Here is a 25,315-nt window from a genome sequence, read left to right as displayed (position 1 = left end):
CATATCTTAAGGTCTACACTTTAGACTTTAATGTCTCATACTTGCCTTTTTTGTTTCATTTTTTAGCCGATTTAACATCTTTGACCCTTTTTGACCAATCAATCATAATCTTATTTGAAATGAATTGAAAAGACAAATGGAAACTAAAGGAATTGATGGAGTTTATAGGAAAATGCCCTATCATAGTGAGCTTTTTTATCATAGTGAGGAAATACTTTGCTTCCTGTTTAGTACAGAACAAAAAAATCCGTTTTCCTTTTAAAGGCTTTTTAGTAAGATTTTTTTTTTTATCTGTTGTTCCGACCGAGGTTGGTGGAAAACGCTCAAACATTGCGCAGCAGAGGGTTAAAAAAAGTCATGTCCGACGTCACTGGAAATTCCCCTCGCGTTGTTTCTGAGTCTGACGCGGCTCAAAACAAACTTTAAACCATAAAATATGTTTTTAAACCCAAATATTGTATATCTAAAAAAAATAAATAAATAAAAAAAAAAAAAAACAAGCGGTGAAGTTTATTAGCTGGTGTTTGAATAAAGAGAGCGCTTTGAAGTAAAGTGAAGGAGCGGTTTGTTTTGACTTGTTGCGCATGCGCACTCCTCTGTCTGTGCAGCCCCTCTGTCCTCAGCTTCAGCTCAGCTTCCAGCTCCTGCTTCACTTTCAGTTTTGCCTTCGGGTTTTTTTCGTCGCTAGTGTGATGCTCGGGGTCAGGCCCTCAGCTCTGTTGGGGACCGCCGCTGTGACGTCACCGTGGGCCCCTGGCAGCGCGTGCCCTCCTCCTCCTCCTTCCCTCCCAGCAGCAGAACTTTGGACTCCCAGCTTGTTTGTTTGTTTTTTTAGACTGCGGAAGATCCGCTTTCAGTCAGAATCCACCGCGCAGAGACTGATCCACCTTTAATGAAGAGAGATCTAATGAAATATTCATGGTTTGGATCCATGTTGGAACTTTCTGATGCCTTTCCAGCACGAGGACAGCCTCTGTTTCCTGGTTTGTTTTCTCCCAGATGTGAGGTAAAACCTTTCCCCCCACAGGCCCTCATCCAGAGGCTGCTTTCACTTTACGTTTCTTCATAAATGTTGGATGTTGCTGTAAGTAGAGCTGCTGTGTTGGTTCTGTACTGCTGTGGATTAGAAGCATCTAATGGGGTCAGCTCTATAAACACAAACTTGGACTGTTTTTAATTTGGTCTAGACTTTTTATTGTTTTTTAAAGCGGATCATCCACTTTGTTTCTTGTTTTAATAAAGCACATTTGATCATGGAGTAATTAGATCACATGATTTATGGGTCTTTAAGGCAGAAGTTCCCAAACTTGTAAACTTTTGACCCACAAAATGTGTTATGTACGAAGAGGATTAGGGCCACTGAAAAAATAAAAAAACAAGTTAACTGATTTTTACATTTTATTTCAGCATAATATGAGAAAAAATTCAGAATTCTGACTTTAATCTCAGAATTCTGAGTTTTTTCTCAGAATTCTGACTTTAATCTCAGAATTCAGTCTTTAAACTCATAATTCTGACCTTTTTTCTCAGAATTCTGACTTTAATCTCAGAATTCAGTCTTTAAACTCAGAATTCAGACTTTAATCTCAAAATTCTGACTTTTTTTCTCATAATTATGACTTTTTTTTCTCAGAATTCTGACTTTAATCTCAGAATTCAGTCTTTAAACTCAGAATTCAGACTTTAATCTCAGAATTCTGACTTTTTTCTCAGAATTCTGACTTTAATCTCAGAATTCAGTCTTTAAACTCAGAATTCAGACTTTAATCTCAGAATTCTGACTTTTTTCTCAGAATTCAGTCTTTAAACTCAGAATTCAGTCTTTAAACTCAGAATTCAGTCTTTAATCTCAGAATTCTGACTTTTTTTCTTGGAATTCTGACTTCAATCTCAGAATTCAGTCTTTAAACTCAGAATTCAGACTTTAATCTCAGAATTCTGACTTTTTTTCTCAGAATTCAGTCTTTAAACTCAGAATTCAGTCTTTAAACTCAGAATTCAGTCTTTAAACTCAGAATTCAGTCTTTAAACTCAGAATTCTGACTTTTTTTCTTGGAATTCTGACTTTAATCTAAGAATTCTGACCTCAATCTCAGAATTCAGACTTTAATCTCAGAATTGTGGATCTTAATGTAGATGTGCACCATGAAGGAAGAGATGTGGGAGAACTCTGCTTCACTGACAAAGATGTGAGTTGTTTGGGAGGGCCAGGAACACATTGGGGGAAAACGATGGAATTAGGCGACTTTTTACATGCCCCAGAGGTCGCCAGAGATGCCATTTGATTAATGGAGGAGCAGAAGGTGATTAAAACAAGAAAGCTGGATAGGTCTCTAAAACAGACAAGGCTTGATGCTAACATGTCTGTTAGCTGCTAATTCAGTCAGAATTCTGAGATTAAAGTCTGGATTCTGAGATTAAAGTCAGAATTCTGACTTTTTTCTCATATTATATTGAAATAAAATGTAGCTTTTTATTTTTTTCATTGGCCCTAATCCTCTTCTGTACTTATGACATTTGTAGAGTAAAAAGCATTTCTACCACAGGTGTATCATTTTAAGAAAAGAAAAAAACAGCTACAACCAAATAAATTGGAAAAATGTCTTAAATTAAGTGTATTTACCCTTAATTTCAGTAGGGAAATTAGTTGTTTTCTCCTCATATTTGTCCTTCTTTATTATCATAATAAAATTACCAATCGCCTTCCATGATCTTAAGCATCTTGGCTGTTGTTTTTTTTCTTTTCACAGTATGTTTGAACCTTAGCTACTGATTTAAGACTGCAAGATGGACGCGAAAAGGAGCAGAGGGGCTGAAGGAGGGAGCGGAGAGCAAGAAGTCGAAGATGAGTTCGCTTGCGCTGGGATGCTCCGAGGATCTCTGACTTCCATGCACGCCACAGTGGAACGAATATTCAGGGTGACATTTGGAATAGGAGCGGACGATTTACCCAACGGGAACAACGGTCAGATATGGCTGAAGCTACAAGGCCAGAGCAGCGACGTGAAGGCTGCCAAAGTAAGACGCTTTTCCTGCTTTGTGTTACGTTTAATGAGCCGGTTTTCCCCAAAACAGAGATCCTCCTTGTATGTTTACTTTTATTTGAACCTTTTATTGACTGTCAGTGAAGTTGCATCTAAGCAGCCATATTGACTCCTTACATCCTGTAAATAAGAGGTGTCACACTCTGGTCACTGAGGGCCGCTGTCCTGCACCTTTTGTAAGTGTCTCAGCTTTAACACCCCTGAGGCAAATAATCAGGTCGTTAGCAGGACTTTGCAAAACTTGACGCCATACTGAGAAGGTAATTCAGCCATGTGAAGCAGAAGTGCAGGACCAGGGAATACTGTCCCTTAAGGTCTTCATTTTGACATTCCTGCTCTAAATACTTAAGCCCAGAGGGTCTTAGGAGCACATTTCGCTTGAAATTACATATTTGAATAAAAGCAAGTGCAGCTCCCAAAATATAAATTGGAAATGCAATTGTTTGTATTTGTATGACAGAAAGGCATTGAGGAATATTTTTCAGGTGGAACCACTATTGTAAATGTCACCATGTCTGATTTATAGTTGATTAAACAAACAAAAAAGGAAAATATTTAGCCTCGCCAAATTTGTTTCCAAAATAAACACCACAAAACACCCCATTTGAAACTCTGGATGAACCCTCAGACTTTGCATTTTTCCGCTCCTAAAAGAGATTTTTGTCAGACAAATGTGCTGATTTACATTTTTGGAGACCTTCTGCATAAGAAAAAAGCCTTTACTCCTAAGATTTAGCTGTTGTTTCATTGAAATTTACCAATAATTTCACCAAACTGAATAAAAAATATGAATAACAAATCAAGCTTATGTAACACATGCTGGTTACATCACCTGAAATGGTCGCACAATTACATCCAACCCCTCCATGGAAAGGTCTGAGCCTCTAGGTTGCCATTAGGGGGTGGGGCTAAAAATGAATACCTGCTGTTGCATTACTCCCACAGAGTCACACATGTCAGGTGTGAAAATATTTTAGAAATTTTAAAGCCCTATTTGAAAGGTGTGTGGATGAAACACCATGTGACAGTGTTTTGGCCTTTTCTATAAATACATAAACATGAGGAGGCGTCAGTTTGGCCCAGTACCGGGCATAAGGGGTTAAATCCATCCAAAGGTCAGCAAGCTGAAGACGGCTGATGTGAGGTCGGTCACGGATAAGCGGTAGCAATAGAACCATCGCCACTAATGCAGCAGTACTGTAACAAAGCAAAGTCAAATCAGTAAAGAAACAACAGATTCTGCTGAGCACCACCTACAGTGTCAGAAAGCAGAGGTAGGCCCACAATTTCGATGAGTCATTTAGAAACCAGTCTGGGTTTTAAAGCTCATCTGCATGTTCTGGCAGGAGGTGGTGAAACAACAACTTAATGTTGGCGCTAGTGTGTGTTTTTCTTTTTTTCTTATTTTTTTTATTATTGAAAATAATACCTCTGAGACGCATTAGCAATCATATAATATAATCTATATAATATATAATCTCATATAATTAAGCCTGCTTTAAGATGGGAAGCTGTGTATTGGTATAAACGACGGTAACCTAATTAGCCTGATCTGAATATTAGCACAGCAAAGAGATGGGGACATGGGGGGGACTCCTTTTTTTTCTATTTTCTTCAGTGGTTTAGGCAGACGTTTGCTTAAAATGGATTTACGTGTTTATAAATTGTCAGAGCAATACAAATAAATGTTCTAGTGGGGTAAAAAAGCTAGAAGTGTATAAGAAATGGATATTCCAGCCCAATCAATTAGCCTGTGATCTGCAGGTAAGATAAATAAGGATTATTATTATTTGTTGTTGTTGCTTATTGATTGATTGAACAATAAAAGACTTAGACAAATTTAATTGTCATTTTGTATACAGAGTTTATAATAGAATTTCAATACATACAGCTTTCCTGACACTGAATGAGCAGTTTAGCAGTAAAATGAAAATTTCCCTTAAAGTGCAGCGGTGATCAAAATGTAAACAGTATAGGAGAGACAAAAAATATAATGTTTTTCAATGTGGATATATGTTAATTAAGAGGATGTTTCAACACTTGTACTGTTTTGAGGTCATTAGATGCTAAGTATCCTTTGAGGTGTTATTAGAAAGGATATTTAGATTGATTTCAATTAAATCAGTTCAGAAATACTTTATTAATCGGAAAGGGAAAATGAATTATGGCTTTCATACATATGTTTGCCCATAACATAATTATCCCATTGCTAGACATCAGAAGAATGAAAAGTAAACCTCTGAAAAGGACTAGGTGCCACCCAGTGTTTGCACTTTCTCCATCTAGTTGGTGCAGATGATGAACTGCATGATGACGACAACAAGCATGAACATGATGGTCTCTTGACAATTTGTGTGGAAAGTTTTTGGTTATGCAAAACAAGTGTTGCATCAGCTGCCCAGCTGGTTGGTTTCAGACTATAATGGTGGAGGGACACTGGATGGTAAAATCCCTGAACGACCTTTGGTAGAGAAATAATATTCAGTATACGAGCAGCATCTCTGCAGGACATTCCCTCCGTCAGCGATACGACTGCATCCTCTCCGAAAAGGTGGGACATCTGTGACAATGTGCGGTCCAATAAAAGCCTGTATAAAGTGGCCTATTACTGTAGCCAGCAAGGCACACCTGTGCATTAATCCCAATGTCTACTCTCCATCTTGATTTGGCACTCATCAACAGATTTTAGAAGAATATTGGAAAGAAACTGACCTTTTGTCTCCAAAGAATGTCTTAGATCTATGGGTTCAGCTCATGAAAAATCGCAACATCATCCATGTGTTGTTTAGTGTTTTTACCCATTGTTTATCAGTGACTAACTTCATTGAAGTGTAGTTCTTCCCAGATGATGACTGGCTTACTTATAAAAATGCAAAACGTGTCACACCCAGAAGTGTCACACTCAAACCTGTTCAGAGGAGATGTCCCATGACTAATGAAAGCAATTACACTTTTGAAGTTTGTATCCATTTATAGTGCAGCAAAGTTTGTTGTGGTTCAATAACCTAACAGCAGCACATTTAGTGTCTAACTGGTGGTTCCAGGCATGTGTTGCTTCATCTCTCTTTGGGAGAGTATTACTCTGCTCTTCTTAGCTGTCATACTGTATATTCAGTCTAAAGGGCTGGTTATCCTCCCACAGCAGTGTGTCGCAGGGAGCTTGATGCAGATATTTTTGATTTATACTCAGTATTGAAGCATGGTCTGCGCTTCAATATTAAACGAACGTCACGAACTAGCTGTGGGTCTAGATACGGCCGAAGCAGTGAGAAAGTGGAAACAATGTAAGGGGGAAGTTTGTGCGACAACGGAGGGACATGAGAGCGAAAAAGAGCAGGGATCCATGTGGAAAAAGGGTCCCAGTGTTCTCGCCCACCTCGCTCTTCTAGCTGGTCCAACTTTGAGTCGTTTTCCACAATGGCGGTCATACAAACAAAACAAGCCAGTAAGGTACCAAACGGGAAATACGCATAGTGTAGAGCGGATGTAGATTTAACCAATCAGAGGCCTCCTGTTTGCGAAACTGTCTGTGGTCACCTACAATTTTGGAGACATGCAACCTGGTTTCTGAGCTTAAACCAGCCTTAAAGCATGGACACCACCCACTCTCATTTGTTTACCATTTAATCCACCTTTGTTTACCAGTTTATTACTGTTTATAGTTCCTCATTTTAATCTGGAAAAAAAGCTGACTCATTTTGTACTATCCCATCGTTTTTCTTGATTATTCCATCCATCCATCTTCTACCACTTGTCAGTCACAGTCACAGGAGGCTGGTGCCTATCTCCAACAGTTTATGCCCAAAAGCCTAGTTACACCTTGCACAGTTAACCAATTGAACTAAAAATAATTTCTTTTAATCTGGAGGAAGCTAGTTTACCTTTAAATAACCCATGCAATCACGTCAAAAAGACACAAATACATGCAAGACCCCAGGGTAAGAATCACACCCAGGACCTTTTTGCTGCAGTGTGTCAGAGTTAGCTATAGTTGTTAAACAAAATGAATTCCCTCAATTTAATCACCATAGAAAGCATTATGAATAAATAAGGAATCAGACAGACATGTTTGGCACAAAATGACCAAAATAAAATGGTACAGATACACAATAACCAGCTTCGCCCATTACTCTCCATCCCCTTATACCACCTACCATCATAAGCTGTTGTTTTGTTTTTGTTGTTGTTGTTTTAACCTGTCCCGTCTGCTTTAGATAAGAGTAGAATGAGGTTGTACGGATAGGAAATGATGCTAGAGGAAGTTTCTAAAGGGATCAGTTTTATAGGACGCTGTCTCCCATGGTCAACGAGCGATAGGTGTGATGCATACTATGCCAGCTAGCCAGCAGCCTGGCCAAGCACAGACCCACATTAAGATGTTGGGTCTGAAGGGGCGACCATTTGCAGGACTGGTGGGTGATGCGGTTGTCTTTCAAATCTCTGTATACCATAAGACAGTACTGTGACCAATCAGATCAACGAATGAGGTGTTATGAGAGTGGGGTTATTGGAGTTAGGTGTAACTTCTATTATAGGCTTTATGGGCTGAATTATTAAATAGAAATGTTGGATTTCTATTTTATGGATAAATCCTGTTGAAGGTTACTCCATTTCTATGTGAGATTAACCATCCCAAGCACGTTTCACAAAATGTTGTCCTTGAACACCTTGGTGGCCAGCATGTCGCACCATTCCTTTTGTCGTGACCGAGACTCAGGGGCTCCCGAAAATGAACTGGCAATAGCTGTGAATCTTCTCATGGTCACATTTACCCCGTCCAAGTATTGCTGCCACCTTTATCGGGTCCTCCATGAGTGCCATTAACAGCAACAATCATTAAGGGGATTGTGATTCAGTCCCATTTTTTATTTTGTGTTTACCTATATACCATACCCTTTCCATGTAAACGCAACATCCTCTCAAAGCGACAGTAATACTCCTTTCCTACTGGCGGAACAACAAGGTTTAAACCCAGAACAGTGACTGACCCGTGTCGACCCAGGTCAAACAACTTAGCAAGTGACAAGGGTTAAAATCGCCTTCAAACAGCTCAGCTCGAACTGCTGTGGGAGCATCAGACCTGGGTCAACCAGCTAAATTACCTGATACCATCGAGTGCAATGTACGGACGTCAATACATCACCCCACTCCCATCTGATAAGAAAAGTCATAACAACTCTGCTTACCTTCGATAAACATGGTGCAGCACTGATGAGAAAGATTCAGAGGGACAAAAAAAACAAAAAAAAAAAACAGTAAAGCACGCTGACTATGTCCTGGCTCCCTTTTATGTTGCTCTCCATTGTTTACTTTCCTGACTTCTGTCACACTGATGACATCATCAACGCTAACCCAGCGTGATGGCGTCAGACACATAGCAGAGCAGGCAGAGAGGCCACACAGCTTTCCAGCGGGGGTCAGATCAGACTTATTTTGCCAATGGGAAGGGAGGTAAATGCCAGTTGTTAGCGGGTCGAGCCAAACCCACGTTAACCTGCTAATTTCAGTGGGAAAGAGGCTTTAGTTCCATTTCCTGCCTTTGAAGAGGCTGTATTGTTTTCACCTGCATCTCGGTGCACTCACCTTCCTGGTGACTCTGTGTTTTCCCCATTTTCTTTGTCAGATCAGCTGTAGTTCCTCATCAGTCTCTATGATGGTCACCGTTTTAAGTGTAGATTGTTTTTTAAATTCTGTCAAACATTATCTTTCAGCAGAAGGCAGATTTTACACACCTTTAGTTTGCTGAATGCAACTAAAAGCTAAATTATTTCCTTTTTATGTGATCGTAGGTGATTATTGCGATCTGCTGTGATCAGTCTTTATCTCTTGTCTGTTTTGTCGGATTTTCTTTATGTTTTATGTATTTCTGATAATGAAGTCTCTCTTGAATGCCTCTTAGTAATTTTAAAAGGGTGAGATGTTTATCAGTAGCAGATGATATTAAAAGCTACAGTTTCATGATCACTAAAGTTTTCCATCATGTTCTTCCCGTGGTTTGAAGGCCTTTCAACGAAATTTTAAAAACTAGTGAAAGAAAAGCCAGACTCCAAGAAGTTTACAAAGGGAGTAATTTGTCCACTTATAGCAGGTTTACCAACCAGGTAACATTAGCTTGCATAAAATATTCAGCATTTACTACTAAACTTCCATTAGATTTTATGTTTATTAATTTTTGATTTTGTATTACATTGAAAAAATCAAAATCCTAAAAAATTTATGTCATGATAAAATTATTATAGCTGTAATAACTATTATATTGTATTATTATGGCAGTATTATCATCACATGATCATTTTTGGTCTTTAAAAAAGATGATTTTTTTACCCTGCAAGAAGTGAAACTTGCCCATATCTATCCATGAGATGCTGGTTGTCATTAAACGGTTACAAAATAAGTCTTAACTGTTGTATTCTCTGATACAGAATAACAAAAGAATAACCAAACTGCTTTCTTTTTTATATGGTAAGAAATATGAATATATGGAATTTGACACAATATAGACTATATTGAAAACTTCAAAAGACATTTAGTATTAATTGCAGTCCTAGGCTTGTAGTTATTGTCAGTTGAACAACACAGCATGGAGGGGACATTTTTTTTTTGTTATTTTCCAGTTATTTATAAAGGGAGTGGTGAATCAGGAGAATCAGCAGGAAGTCCCGTATCCAGGACCCCTTCACTGCATCTTCTGTGGAGCCAAAGGGCTGTTCATGGACAGCCTGATAAAAAACACGTCAGCACTCATTGTGGTAAGAACCAAACTTTCAGATACTGATCGCATCCAAAAAATGTTTCTGGTAATTTTTTTTTTAATGAAATGTCAGTTTAACATCTGTGGGTGAAATGAAGACCAAGTATTTAGAAATCGTTTGTGTCAGGACGTTTCTTTCCATAGTTGTCATACAGTTTGAATATGTAAAAGAGTGAAACTGTTCTTAGTTTGATTATTAATCATCAGGTTGTAAAAACAGAAAAGCAAATGCCTCTTAAAGGGACAGCATTTAGAAGACTGAGTCATTGGGAATAATCCCTAACAAATTAACAAATGACAAGTTTTACGTTTTTGTTTATGTTGCACTGCTAATATTAAGCAATAATAAAATATCTAAGAATTACATTTTTTTTTTTTTTTAAACTACACGATTGCTTAACTTCAGTGTTACATCATCAGCTAAAAACAAGACGCATTAAGGTGCCGTGTGACTGGGAATTTCTCGTCTATTAACAGCTTGGTTAAAAAGTAAAACTGCAACGTACCAGAAATTTACTTTTTTACGGCTTTCTTTTTCATTATGAGCTGCGGGGCTTGGAATTTACCCTTAGAAAAATTCCTTTCTAGTTGGTTTTGCAGGTTTTGCAAGGTTTGAAATTAACAGAAATAAACCCTCTTTTCTCTAAAAGTACTAATGAACTGCTTTCCCAATGATTTAAATTCCTTTAACTCAGAAAATTATGAATAATTTCAGATTCACCATCTATGTTTCGCTACAATTTAAAGGTACTTTTACCAACAGAAACTTGTTGCAAGAAAAGAACATTTCATTCATGTTGCTACCTCTATAAAGTTGCTGTTAGGTTTAGTCATACCAGCAATATGTACAGAAAAGAAAAGCATTTAATCTAAAATGTAGCTTCAACCTTCTTCCAAACTCTTTCATTCTTTGGCGTGTTTTATGGCTCAAGCAATTAATCAGATAATTAGTGATTAAATGATTTATTGAAATCGTTCTCTGGTATAAAGCCATTTGCCATTAGCCGAACAAGCAACCCACTCAAAGCAGTAATCATGCCATCCATCCATTTTCAATCACGCTTATCCCTACTGGGGTCGCGAGGGGTGCTGGTGCCTATCTCCAGCTGACAATGGGTGAGAGGCGGGGTACACCAGCAGAACAAACAGAACAAACAACCATTCAGTGCACAAGTGCATAGTATATACTGTAATTCAGGAAGTTTAATGGTAGTAGCTTTATACACTATAAAATAAACTGCAGCGTCTCTATGTGGTAATCAAACTGCTACAGAGATAGCCGCTAAAGCGTCATAGTCTTACAGTGTTTATTGAACCAAAAAGCTTATATGCAACAATAGCTGCGTTTACATGGACGTAAGTCAGAATAAACAAAAAAATATATGTGAATCAGTGTGTATATAAACGCCCGTCAGGATCAAGTTATGTTGAATAAGGCAAGCTGATCTGGATGAATGGTTAGACCCTACGCCAGAATGACACACAGAATGTTCAAACTGGCACGTTTACAGGCCACATTTTTAGTAGGACTGGTCTTTATGTTCCCATAACTTTATGCCTATATAAACAGTAAAATCCAATTAGTTTTGAGTTCAAACACGTTTCAATTAGATTTTGGGCATGTAAACATTTATAGCATGAGAAAAAAGTCCTGCCTTTTAAGCTCAGACTTGAGGAAAATGCCTCCTATAGATTCTTCTTCAGCCATCACTTGTTGATTGACATGAAATTATCTTTGTGGCAACAAGCAAAAACACATCTCTTTACATCTGAACTCTAGAATTCATTTTCAAAAGAAATTAAGTTAATTTATAATTGTGGTTTTAGAGGTCTGTGGGTCTACCTCATCTTTAAGTCACTAGGATTTTCTGTCAGATGACTGACTCTAATGTAATATTTTCTCTGACCAAATAGGTGGGCTCAATTGGATCACTGCTCATATCAGGTTTAGATGAGCCGGTGGTGCAAGCCTACTCCCTGATTGCAGACCTGGTGGCGAGGTATGAAGGCACGCAGACCAGACGCACTGAGGTGGGGGATAGAGGCCTGGGTGAGTCCCTGGATTCACGGAGGGCCTTCAAAGCATTGGTGGAGAAATGGGAGGATAGGCATATCCTGGATCTTCTTGTACTACCAGGAGCAGTGAAGGAAATCCTTCTGGATTTGGTGAAAGAATCAGGCCTTGGATCAAGTGCAAACTTAGCACTGGTGCATGAGAATATAGGTGTAAAATTACAGGGGGACTCTAGAGATGAATGGGGGAAATCCAGCGGGCATAATCAAACATACCTCCATCCTTTCAGCAGCACTGATTGGTTGGCTGAAGGAAAGCTGGTAAACGATGACTCTGTGGCCAAGAACTCCTCTGTCCAAGACATTTTTTCTCCTGTAGGCAACAGAGGAAAAGCAGAGGGGTCTGAGGAAAGACTCTTACACTCTCCCCAGGAAGTGGGAGAAGAGGAACAACTTGAGAAACAAGCAACGGGCGTCAACATGGACAAACAACAAGGGGACAGCGAAGAGCCAGAGCGGCAGTTGTCGATGGGAAACAAGGAGTTCTGGCTTCTTTTAAAATTCTTCACAGCCATGGGGTACACAGAGGACGTTGTGAAACGTGTCCTTAAAAAAACAGGACCTAAAGAGGCTTCGCAGATTCTAGACTTGGTTCAACAGGAGCAGGATCTCAGTGACCGAGAGCAGAACATTTGTAGTGGTTCAGGCACAAAAAAACAAGATGGTGTCGCTTTGGGAGAAGAACAGCCCTGTGAGACGGAGCACAAAGAGGAGGAGGATGTGGAACCAGGAGGGAGTAAAATAAAGCATAGCAATGGTGAAGTAAGAGGAGTTCTGGTAGGAGAGGAAGAGGAGGTTACAAGAAACACTCCAAAACACTCTCAGGGAGAGGCCAGTGTAGAGGAAAATGAGACAGAACAACAGGAAGACTTCGTGCTGGGGGTGATGAAGAAAGCGGCGGCTACCTGTGGGTACACTGAGGAGAATGTGACCAAAGTCTACAGCATGTTGGCTGAGGGGTCCACTCACCAGCTGCTTCTGGAGCTGCAGAAAAAAGGGAGTGGTGAGACGGAAGGCTACAAGGAAAAAACTGCTGAAATTCATGATGCGTTGATGGAGAGAGAAGGACCAAATTTCGGACCAGCGGTAACTGAAGCAAAGGGGGGATTTGACCTATTCAGCCATAAAGAGATAAGAAATTCTGATGAAGGACAAATTAAAGTGCCAACACATTCTGCACTGTTAGCAGAAGTGGACCTGTGTACCTGGGGTGATAAACCACAACAGCTGCCTACCAATCAATACACCTCACAGTCCAATTATCAACAGCCTTTAAACAAATTAAGACCTCACCAAGACGTCCTGCAGGAAGTCAAAGGGCCCCCCATGCCTACGTATTCCTCATCCCTAGATCCTCCACTCACCTCTCCTTTTTATCATAACAAGCAACAAGGCCAAAACAACTACCGGCTCAATCCAGCTACGTCCAAACAAAAGCACCAACCTCACATCAATGCAACCAACTCAAAACGCCACTCTGCAAATTCATCAAAACAAGAGCAGCAAGCTCTGCCCAACATCTTTTTGGGGAACGATCGACCCTCCACCAGAGCAAGAGATAGACAGCCGTTCATGCCCTCCCCTTCGGTGGTGGTGACGGGAGAGCAGCGCTTCCTGGAGGGTCTTCAGACCCCCTTTCTGCTAAAACTTACAGACAAGCCTGGAGACCCGAACCTGAGGGCAATTATTATCGACGGGAGCAACGTAGCAATGAGGTGAGAAGTCTTGAAAGCAGCTTTTTTTGTTTGTTTTTTAGAGGCAAACTTAAAAAAAGTCACACATTGAAAAATGTTAAAATAAGTCTATTTATCCTTAATTTGAGTAGGAAAATAAGATGATCTGCTAATGGAATGAGCATTTTTACCTTTCAAATCAGATAATTGGATAATATACACTTGAAATAAGAGACTGTAGTTTTTATTTCTTATTCTAAATGTTAATTGCCTTGTTCCATCTGCAAAGTGTCTCAATTCAAGAAAAAATGCACCTATTATAAGAAAAATTGAATTTTTTTGCAGTGTATAGTGGCTAGCATTCAGTAGATGGAAGAAATGAAAATTCTGTTTTTGTTTTCTTTGCAATGTGAGGATGTTTTGCTTTAAATGCCAATGCTAATCTGACCCTTAATGCAAGTGTTTGTTTATATATATTTTTCGGTCTTAAATGGATCGGTATGTAAACTTCCCAGGACAACTGTGTTGGTTGTTATATGAATTCAGATGTAGGCAGACACAATGAAAACCCGCTTAAATTAGCAATAATTTTTTGCGAAACATTTTTCAATATATCCGATAGTGAACACAAAGCCAGATTTCACCTGTACGGTAGATTACTCTGCATGTTCTTTGCACGCTGCTGTTTCACACTTTCTAAATACTTTTAATTTCCAAAGACTTTCTCACAGCTGTTTATATTTCTATCTATCAATCCATTTTCTATACCTGCTTATCCTTGCAAAGGAAGTGTAAATCCTGGACATGTTTTTGACCCATAAATGGGCCACAAAGAGATGTACAACCACACTAGGGTTGTCAAAAGTATCGATACTCAAAAAAGTATCGATACTGAAATGTTGTATCCGGATACAATACTCATTTTCAAAAGTATCGAGTACCAGTGGCGCCTAAACAGTCATTAATCTAAAGTGCAGAATAGAGGAAAATGCACTTTCAGAACACTGTGTGATTGAATAATTCTGTGCACTTTTCAGTATCAGACTTTTTTTGTAACAGGTGCAGCTGCTGAGAATTATTTTTGTTTCTTAACTGGTTTGGCTAGTGTCATTGTTACGTGTGCAAAGCATAGCCATGGAAGGAACACTTAATTTTAATTTTGTATGTTTTTTATCAAGCTTGCTTAATACGGTGCACAGCAAACAACCTTAAAATGTTGTTCTTATTGTTTATTGTATTTATTTATTTATTGTATTTTAATTCTTAATCAAAATACAAACAAACAGTTAAACGTAAAAGTGTCAAGAGCTCAGAACCTTGGACCCAATATTCAAAGCAGACAGTTCTGGAAAATTTCAAACAAGCCTTTATTTAGACTATAAAGGTGGTGCAGATAAACCGGATCCTCTGTAATGATAGAAACTCAGGTTAGTGACTTAGAATAAATGGCGGAACATGACTATGAGCAAAAGTATTTAACCTGGTTCTTAGTTCAGTCCGATCCCAGAGGAAGGAGATGAATCCGAACGGGAGATTTGTCCACCACTTGGCGCGGGTGCCTTCCCCAGAGTTCAGAGTGATGAGCGCAAGCCACCAGTGAGGAGCAACAATGTCCGTGAGGGAATATCCAGAGCCGAAATCAAAGTAGAGCCAGGTTTACAGACCAGAAGATCAGAGAGCCTAGGAGGTACCGGAGGAGAATCCAAGCCGAGGTCAGAAGCACATTCCAACTTCGGTTAATCGGCAGAATCCAGGAATCAGTCCAGAATAATTTCGACTAAAGGCTGATTTGTACTCAGAAAACAGGTCCTCTGCTTGTGTTAACACAGATATGCCCCTGCACCTTCCGCAGACACTCCGGTGCACCTCTCCGAAACTGTAGATGACCCTCAGACAGTGCCACAGACAGGAGGCCTCTGATTGGTCAAATCTACCTCCACTCTACACTATGCGTATTTCCTGTTTGGTACCTTACTGGCTTGTTTTGTTTGTATAACCGCCATTGCGTAAAACAACTTATGAAGATGGACCAGCTAGAAGAGTGAGGTGTGCGAGAACCCTGGGACCCTTTTTCCACTCCGTTGTCGCACAAACTTGCCCCTTGCGTTTTTCCACTTCCTCTGCCATATCCAGACCCACAGTTAGTTCGTGGTTGTCCCTCTTGCGTCGTGGCGTGGAATAGTATAGCTCAGCCCACACTTGAAAATTGGGCATAAATCAAAAATATCTGCGTCATACCTGCAACAAGCTCACTGCGACACACTGCTGCGGGAGGATAACCAGCCCTTAACGGAGCAGACAAGGGCAAAGCAAAACTCGGAAATCACAAAATGCAGAAACAGGTCAGAATGAATAACTCAGAGCAATATTAACAATGCTATAGTTACTCTTACCAAACAGCTCGAATAACCTGGAGCGATGGTAGGCAAACAGTTAGCAGGATCCAGGTGGACAAATGAACTTAATGAGCCGCCGGGCCAATTAGACAGGTGACAACAGTAAATGATAATGCCAACTATCAGAGCCAAGACCATGACAAAAGGGGTCTGGAGAGAAAATTAACCAAACACTCAACCTTTTATCTCTAGGAGGACGTCTCAAAATCTACAGAGAACCCATTGACTTACTGGGAGAACATATAAATTAAAAGCAAGAAATGTCTTGCTGCAATAAAACAGCGCAACCAGTCCTTTGATATTTTCAAATAGACCAATTTTTCTTTTTTTTAGTGGGAAGGAAATTGTTGACTTCATTCTAAAGCAATACAATCAAAGAAACATAGACGTTAGGTAAAAGGAATGTTTGTAGGTATCTAAAGCATTGGTATATCCTAATAGCTTTACCTGGTGAATGCTTACTAACAACTACCAGTTTATGACTAACAACCATGTTCTCATACATATACGTTTGAGTATAAGGAATTAAATACATTACTGGCTAATGGAGTGTTAGCTTAGTGGAAAAAAAAAAACAAATCCCAGCTTAAAAAATGTCAACTATTGGACCTTTTTTGTTTTGTGAGGCCTATGTAAATGAAATCTATAGAAATAAATTTGTATTCTAAACCTCAGATGTGTGGCAGCAGGTAATCTAAAAAGATAAAGGTAAATGATGACGACTGAAATGTTATTTTGGTATTATATCATTCCTTATTTGTTTATTAACTGTGTCTCTCTGTCTCTCTCTCTCTGGGTATTCCTCAGTCACGGCTTGGGTCATTTCTTCTCCTGCAGAGGAATAGCTCTTGCTGTTCAGCACTTTTGGGACAGAGGTCATCGTCACATTAGTGCTCTGGTGCCTCAGTGGAGACAGAAGAGTGACCCCAGGATCAAAGGTTACCATTGACATTTGTCTTTAAAATATAATAGATTTCCCTTCCTTTTTTAGTAACCAACTTCTTAGTGAGTTTTTTTTACAACGGAAAAAGATAAATATTAATCAAAAAGATGCTATTGATATTAAGACTTCAATAAGCTACATAATGCTTTAATATTATTATTATTGTTATTTTAGTGGACTTCTTGTCTGTTCTAATGTCATAGTTATTTATTTCAAATCATTAGAACCCTGTTCTACAGAGACATAAATGAGCAATTGAGATTACATTAATCATATAACAGAAGGAGCATCCGCTGGTTGCTCCGCTGGTTGATGGCAAACTAATGAACGTAACATTAAGAGCTTAATCTGCTGCAAACACATGAATGATGCAAACTCCAAAACACACAGGAACAAAAAAACTAGTTCCAAACAATAACTCTACGATAAAATCAGGCTGCAGTCCCAAAACATAGAATGCTCCTCAGGTACCGAAGTTCAAGAGGGACGAGAGCTTTCTCTATCACTGCTCCTTGTTTATGGAGTAACCTCCCGCTGCGCATCAGAGAGACTCCTTCAATGTCAAATTTTAAAATACGGCTTAAGACTCACTTTTAGTTGTTGGCCTTTAACACTAGCATGACTTAGTTGTAAGTATATATACATATATGCTATATTTTATTATTTTATTGTGCGTTTTTCATTGTTTTAACCGTGTTCAGCACTTTTATTTTCAACTATAGCTGTATTAAAGCACTCTACAAAAGATCATGATGGTGCGAACTCCAAAACACACTAAAAAAACAAACAAATGCAATAAATACTGCAAAAGAAAAGTGACAAAATCAGAGCTCAATTAAAATTTTGCAAGTGCCAAAAAAAAAGCAACTAAACACTTCTAGGCCATTATTTAGTCTTTCTCCCAGACAGTTGGAACCAGACTCTCAGTAAAGGTCAACATGCTAATGTTTCCTACATAATTATGATGATGTTCTATATTTAACGAAAGTCTACAGCCAATATTTACGTACATCCTTCTAGTAGTCTTACCAAAAACATCTTTGCATCATGTCTTAATTGTGAGGCCGGGATCACCAGACTTGGTGATTGCCTCCCCCTATTGGTCCACCCCACTCCTGTTTTTCTGTTGATGGAGCCAGTTTTCAGTTTCAATGTTTTACACCTTCTGTTGGTTTTGGTACTTGCAGCATCATGTCATTTTACTTGCATTGTTTATGTTTCTGCAAGGCGTTTGGTCGTTTGCTGCACATTATTGTGAACATTGTGCTGTTTGCTTGTGTTTTTTTCAGAGCAACACTATATGACAGACCTGCAGAACCTGGGCCTTCTCTCCTACACCCCCTCCAGGGAGGTCCAAGGCAAGAGGATCAGCTCATATGATGACAGGTAGAAAAAAAAAAACATCAAGTTAACTGCTTTTCTGCATTTTATCAAACTACTATCAAAAACTATAATCTCTGTTGCGGTTGGATGTGATTGGCTAACACAAAGTAAGGCAAAAATGATCATAAGTCATCTGAATAGTAGGTAGAGTCGATTTGTGTTTAACAAAAGTCATTAATCAGAGAGAAAGCCCCTTTGGAGGAGCAATAGGGATCAAATCTGTTGACATACATTTTTTTAGCCGCTCATCTGTTTACCAAGGAGGGGCTTAAAGGAATAGTACACCCAAAACATGATTAGCCTTCATTTTCTACTCACCCCCATGCTGAACAACACTCTGGAGTACTTTTTTGATATCTCAAATGCATCTGGAGATCTGGGAGGCTTCTTGCTGTCTGCTGACATTCAAATAATGGAGGTCTATGGCGCCTGAGGCAGAAAGGTCCATAAAAGTCCACAAAAAAACGTGTCAATATTCCTCCATACTGCTCGTCCAATGTATTCCAAGTGTCCTGAGTGGGTAGCATCCAGAATTTACTCGAAACGCAGTCATTTAGAATGTTTTTAAAGCATAAAGAGTAGTGTATAGGATTTCCTAAAAGCGCGTTCACGAGTCTACGGAAACCGCGGCAAACCAAACCAGACGAAAGTGCGCATTCAGCGTCTGCTCTGCCGATAATGCAAGCGTAGAAGAAGAAATGTGCTGTTTACCTGTGCAAAGAAAGAAACAACGAAAGAAAAATGTCTGAGGACTTCAGTGTTGAGGAAGAGCATTAGTTCTTTGCCGAGCTGAATGCGCACTTTCATCTGGTTTGGTCTGCCGCGGTTTCCGCAGCAATTAGATGGCTGATTTTAGATTAGCCACTAATGTTAAACTAAAGCAGATATTTAATGTTACGGTTGCCAGTTAACTAATATTGTACGTCCCAGTGAATGCCACACCCTAAAGATGAAAAAAAATAATAATTTTCAAGATTTGAGAATGGGGTGAAGGAAAGGTTTTCTAAAACATACAAACAGGGCTAATTTGCTGCTAATTTGTTTAGTTTTCCCCCTAAGCAAATGTATTAATAGAATGGCCTAGTCAAAGTTTAGAACAGTTTAGAATCCAGTTTAGAATAGTTTCCTAAGACATGAAAATTGATGTTCAGCATCAAAGGCTATCAAAAAAAAAAAAAAACAAGCTTAAAGAAGCTCCTTCATGTACTATCCCTAAACCAAAAACACAGAAACTCCTGAGTTAATGTTAAAATGAAGCATTGTGCGCCAAATATTAGTCCCTTTTGGACCTAAAAAATAATTTTCCACTGAACCCAATCAGCAGACATAAACATCTGCTGGTAGTGTTTAATCAGCAAGCTGTTCACCTGCCAGCATCCGAGGCTTTAGCACTATCTTCCTTCCTAACACATTCATATTTGTTTATTATATTATGAGCTGTAAAGGAATTCTCTGTGTTTACACTTTGAAGGTTTCTCTCTCCAGTTCTTTTCCTGCAAAGAGATCATTCAGGACAAACCCTTTAAATAACACTTCATAATGTATTAAATAACCAGGACATATGGCAACAGATTTTAGCAGAAATAATGATCTTACGCCGTTCAGAGAAGATGCTTAGGGTTACAGAAGGCAGCTGCTTACCAACTGGGCTCACATCTCGTTAAGTGGCCACGATTCACAGTTAGAGGAACATTTTATACAACTCCAGTCTGCCACATCATCACATTATTACATCCTACACGTCTGTAAACGAGGAGACAGCCATGACTCCAGCCTTATCAAAATATTACACTTTGTTCTTAGATCAGGAACGCCGCTCTCATTCCATTCCCAAACCTTTGCCATGTGCAGAATGAAGATGATAACTGTATAGCCGGACAGAGGAACTGTCCTAATTAGCTGACACTCAACAGACAGATATTATTAAATATTAAAAGATAAATACCAGTAATAATTATCCTAACAGAGTGCTACTGGGGTCCAATCCCTCTTGTTATCACATGGCTTCAGACTTTTCTCTCCCTTTTCATGCTGCCACTGGGAGGAGTTTGGCTCTATTACCTTGTGGTCTTGTTAAGGTAAATATACAAAACGCCAACGTTTTCTAATAAGCAAAAACACATAAATTAAATAGAATGAGCCAACAGGAAGCCGTCGTTCAATCTGAAAGCCTTTGTATGCAGTTGGATTGAGAAATGTGTAAACGATGGCAGCCCACTGCTCCTCAAGGGGAATTGGTTACATGCAGAGGTAAATGTGAGATCAATGAAGTTCAATTATTATTATTTATTAATGTTTATATTACTGCTCCCCTTTAAACTGTTCAGCAAAGAACGATTGTGCAAGAAATGTTGGCCTGTATGAGTGTAAAGCTCAGAGAGGTATACCAAAGAAGTCCTGCAGCTGGCTCTACTAAATGTTGACTCAGGCTTTTATCGTTAAAGAAGGAATTAAAATTTCCTTTTTTTTGCTTTATGATTATTCTCCACTTTGTTTTTATCTGTTGTATGAAATCTGTGCGAAAACACTGGAGCGTCTGGGTACGTTCGCAACTACCATGAAGCTTTACTGTTCTGATTGTTAGGTCTGATCCATGAAGGAATCTTTTGGTCTTTTAATGGTAGATGGTTTAAAACCGGATTTTTGTTTACCTTTTTTCCGCACAGATTAATCCTGCAGCTAGCACAAAGAAACGACGGAGTGATAGTCACCAATGACAACCTGAGAGACCTCTGCGATGAGACGCCTGTATGGAGAGACATCATCAAAAAGAGGTAAAAGATCGCCTCAGGGATGCAGTGGAGGCCTTTCTCTGTTTAGATTTGGATTTTTACCTTTAAGAACTCTGAAAGAATCCCTAATCTAATGTTGGTTAATTGCTAAAAGATAAAATATCTGGAGCAGCAGCAGTGGTGTTTCTAGATGAAAAATACCAGGGGGGCCCGGGTGGGGCCAGTGTCATCTTTTTTTTTTTTTTGTTTGTTTAATAGGGCAGATAAATAAAAACAAAAAAACAAATGTGGCAAATTAAATATTAAGTGAGCCACAAAGCCAAGGTTTCACACTGATGTAGCAGAAAAAAACTGTTATCCTACTTTAATGGCTGGAGCTTAAAGATGACTGTAATGTCTAGTTGCGGTCCCTTCTATCAGTGTAGATCATCATAAGAAATTTATTTAGTTATACGATGTTAGTTTTATTCATTTACTTACACAGCAAAAAATTTAAATCTTAATGATTTATCTTTTCTTCAAATAAGTACATTTTTTCTTGAATTGAGGAGGTAATTGAGACACTTTGCCAATGGAAAATGACATTTACTATTAAAATAAGAAAAAAACAATTGCATTGTCTAATATCAAGTGGGTATTATCTAATTTTCTTATTTTAAGAATAAAAAAAACAAATTCCTTTGGCAAATCATCTCAATTACCCACTCAAATCAAGGGTAAATACACTGAATTTTCTACATCTTTTTTTTGCAGTGTACACTGTAAAAACTACTCTAAAAAAATAGGATTTTCTTAAAATAACTGTATTAGCCCATAGTTTGAGCAAGCAAATAAGATGACCTACCAAAGGGTTCTGCTCTTCAGTGAGAAATTATCCTCTTGGAATAAGATTTTTTTTTTTTTTTTTTTTTTCTAAACATAAATAATATTATTCTATTGGAAGATCGTCTTACTTGCCTGATTAAAAAAAAAAAAAAAGGGAAAATACAAGGAATTTTATGAAAATGTGCATTGTGTCTGCAGTACAGGAGCTATAACAGGGGCCAGGAGCTGTTCTAAAGGGGCACTGGCCCCTGTTGGCCCCTGTCTAGAACCGCCCATGAGCTGCAGCTGTTCTCTAACTAATTTCTTGTTGCTCTTTCAGGCTTCTCCAGTACACATTTGTCGGGGATCTCTTCATGGTCCCGGACGACCCCCTGGGCAGAGGAGGGCCTCACCTCGATGATTTTTTACGTCTAGGACACAGGTAACAGAGATTTTAGTGAGAAAATGTATTTTATTATAAAAAAAACAACTTATGACTTCTTTTTTGTCTTTGATGTGGGTTTTATTTACATTGTAGACCAAGTATATCCTCATTTTTAAGTGGAAGGAAAGATTTTTTTATGTCCGGACAACATGGTATTATCACCCGAACAGATGTTGGATGATAAAAGAATTATTTACACCTTTTTTTATGCTCAACATAAGCCTGCTTCCAGATACCATCGTTTTTTCACAGGTGAACTAAGCTGTGTTTCTCTGTAGGTCCTCCATTGGGGCTCTTGGCTGGTTCTCTGCCAGATCCGATTAGAAGGACCGGTGTTTCTTTGTTTATTTACAGATCTGCTGAAAAGCTCAGAATTTATTTTTGTTTCAAAAAATCCAAACCTGCTTTAAACTGCTCAATCTTTATACCTGACTCATCTGTTCAACGATAAAAAGGAAATTTCATAATCAGATGTTCATTTAACACCCTACTTTTATCAAATGTTTTAACATCGCTGTCACTGCTACTCTCACCCTGCAGCTCGACTATTGTTTTTATAAGATTTTCTTTTGCTGATCGCATTTTTGCTGGTCTTTTTTTGAACGTGAATCTTCTGACATTGCACTCTGTAACTCTGTATTTCTTTGCTGCCTGACAGCTTTTTGATGCCTCCGCTGCATTGACCACTATTAGTTTATAACTGGCGTCATAACTCCGCCTAAAATGTCTGCAAACTTGTCTGACTTTTGATCCTCTCCGTTTTGGGCAGCCGATCTCCATCTGTAGGATCTTTGTCACTTCTCTTCTGTTATGATTTAAAAAATTACCCCAGCCACAGTGAGGTCACTGGCTTTACATAAAACTGGCGCCCTCTGCTGTTGTGTTCGTGTATCGACCCCAGACGCCTGTCAGCCTCTATCGACCTGTTAGACCCCGATTATAAGACAACCCCACATTTTCACATTGTTTTAATTGAAAAAAAACTGTAATGCCACACAGACACTAGATGCTAACTGTTAATTATTTTCTTTTAATGAAGTATTATCCTATTATCACACAGGAAAACAATCTAGAAATAAGTAAAAATGTCTTAAATTAAGTGTATTTACCCTTAATTTGAGTAGGTAAATGAGATAGTTTGCCAATGGAAAAAGTATGTTCACTCTTAAAATAAGATACTTAGATAATATGCACTTGAAATATTTTCTTATTTTAAGTGTAAAGCGGCAAAATGTCTCTTTTATCTCCTTAATCCAAGAACAAATGCACTTATTTTGAGAAAAAATGACAAAGCAAATGTGTTAGATCTGTAAATTACTGAACATACTAATCAGGCTATATGGTTATTTATGTTTTGTTGTTTCCCTTCAGGACACCTGATCCGGGAAATCACTCTTTCGCCGGTGTGGCCAGCACCTTTCCTTCCTCTAAACCACCACGTTCCCAAACCGAACCCTTAAACTTTCGCGACCGGAAACCAGGAAGCGCCCTGGATGCGCCGAGCATCGGCGGCCGAGGCAGAGGGAAAAGATGGGAGGCGGATCCCCAACACAGGCAGCCCGGGGCGGCCGCTCACAGACAGCCGGTCAACCCGGACAGGAACCCAGCAGAGACGGCTCAGCTGAGGGAGCAGCTGTTGTGCGTCTTCCCGGGACATGACAACATGGTGACATTGGTGCTGCAGTGCCATGCGGCAGAGAGAGACATCAACGTGCTCTCTGACCTCATCTTAGAGGAGCAGAAGAACTAGTCTCCATTTGAGAGTTTTTATCAAATGCTTTTTATGCTGAATTCCTTCAATTTTCCCAAATCAATCACGACACATTATTACAGATTATTCATACTTAATCTGAGGGCTCCCTCAAAGCCTTAACATTGAGAGCATCCCATCTCTGTGGTCTTATTTTTGCTGGGAACATTACGTTTGTGTCTTACTATTTATTTGAACTTCTGCTTTTAATCTTAAACATTTGCTTTGCACCTTAAAATGGAAAAAATATCCTCTCAGAAATTACCCTACAACTATCAGCCCCTAAAGACTGCAACTACTGTGACTTCTGCAATGATTCGTCTATAGTCTAGTAATTAGATGTGGCTATGGACCTCATTTAATGTCAAAGATAAATCCTCCATGAAGCAGAGTAGTTATAAAAAACTGATTATATTGCATTTATATAAGGGTTACTATTGCTAATCCCAGCAAGTGGCGGAGAATTGCAAATCTAGATTTTTAGTTTTCCCCGCTGGATTGGATCTGAACAGTAACTTTAAGAAAGGGAGTAAAATGTTTTTAATGGTTCAGACAAGAGATTTTTCTATGATTAGTTATTTAACCAGACGATGACTCTTTTCTGAGTCTCTTAAATCAGTAGCTTTGTGAAATTGTTCAGGCTAACATTAAATAGCTAATTAGCTTAACCACACACACTGAGCCATATTAGCAGCTTATCTTTTGTTTCGTTTGAAGATGTTGAATTATTTATTTTTTTTGTTTCCAGAGTGTCATTACTAAGCAAAGAGATCAAACGTTTGCCTTGTATGTTTCCAACACTTTGGTTTTATAAACCGCTTTTGTTCAGAGGAGTGAAACTGCTAACTGTTAGCATGCTACTGTAGAACCCAGAGTTAGCATGCTAATGCAGGAAACATCTAATATTCAGTGGACCTTTGATTAAATAATTTGTGACAAGGTGAGGTTTATTTGCTTGGCTTACTCAGATTTAAACAATTGGAGGGTTTTTGAATATTTAGATTCTATTTTTATGAAAAACAGTAATTAACTTTCTATCTATGTTTCTATGATGTGGATGTAGGTGTTAATTGATGTTTTGTGAAACACTTATCCAAACCAATATGCATTCTGTACATTTGGTTCTATATTTTTAAATATTTGGAGGGTTTTCCAATCTTGATAAGTTTTTCTATATGATGAAACTATGACCAAACCATAAAATCAAGAATTTTATTTTAATATGTTAGGGTCTCACTATTTTTTTCACAGATATCAGGATAATTTTACTTGCACTGTTTATATCTGTACATTTTAAAGTTTAATAAAGTTCTTAAATGTG

The 25,315-nt window shown here is 38.7% G+C and overlaps 1 protein-coding gene across 2 annotated transcripts; it reads left to right on the top strand.

Moving 5' to 3' along the window:
- The first annotated feature begins 594 nt into the window (after positions 1-594).
- On the top strand, positions 595-25,315 carry khnyn (KH and NYN domain containing). 2 transcript variants are annotated; one of them, XM_038302118.1, is made up of 9 exons: positions 595-1,006; positions 2,751-3,018; positions 9,659-9,793; positions 11,710-13,583; positions 16,745-16,875; positions 18,170-18,266; positions 20,930-21,037; positions 22,140-22,241; positions 23,616-25,315. In XM_038302118.1, the coding sequence occupies exons 2-9, from the start codon at positions 2,788-2,790 to the stop codon at positions 23,992-23,994; spliced, it is 3,057 nt and encodes a 1,018-aa protein (XP_038158046.1). In that variant the 5' UTR covers positions 595-1,006; positions 2,751-2,787; the 3' UTR covers positions 23,995-25,315. The 2 variants fall into 2 exon arrangements, with proteins under 2 accessions (XP_038158046.1, XP_038158047.1); XM_038302119.1 differs by having other exon boundaries at positions 595-1,084.

The sequence above is a fragment of the Cyprinodon tularosa genome, unplaced genomic scaffold, assembly GCF_016077235.1.
Source record: "Cyprinodon tularosa strain WSP-4 unplaced genomic scaffold, ASM1607723v1 ctg482, whole genome shotgun sequence".
NCBI lineage: Eukaryota > Metazoa > Chordata > Actinopteri > Cyprinodontiformes > Cyprinodontidae > Cyprinodon > Cyprinodon tularosa.
This window is presented reverse-complemented; position numbering and strand designations above follow the sequence as displayed.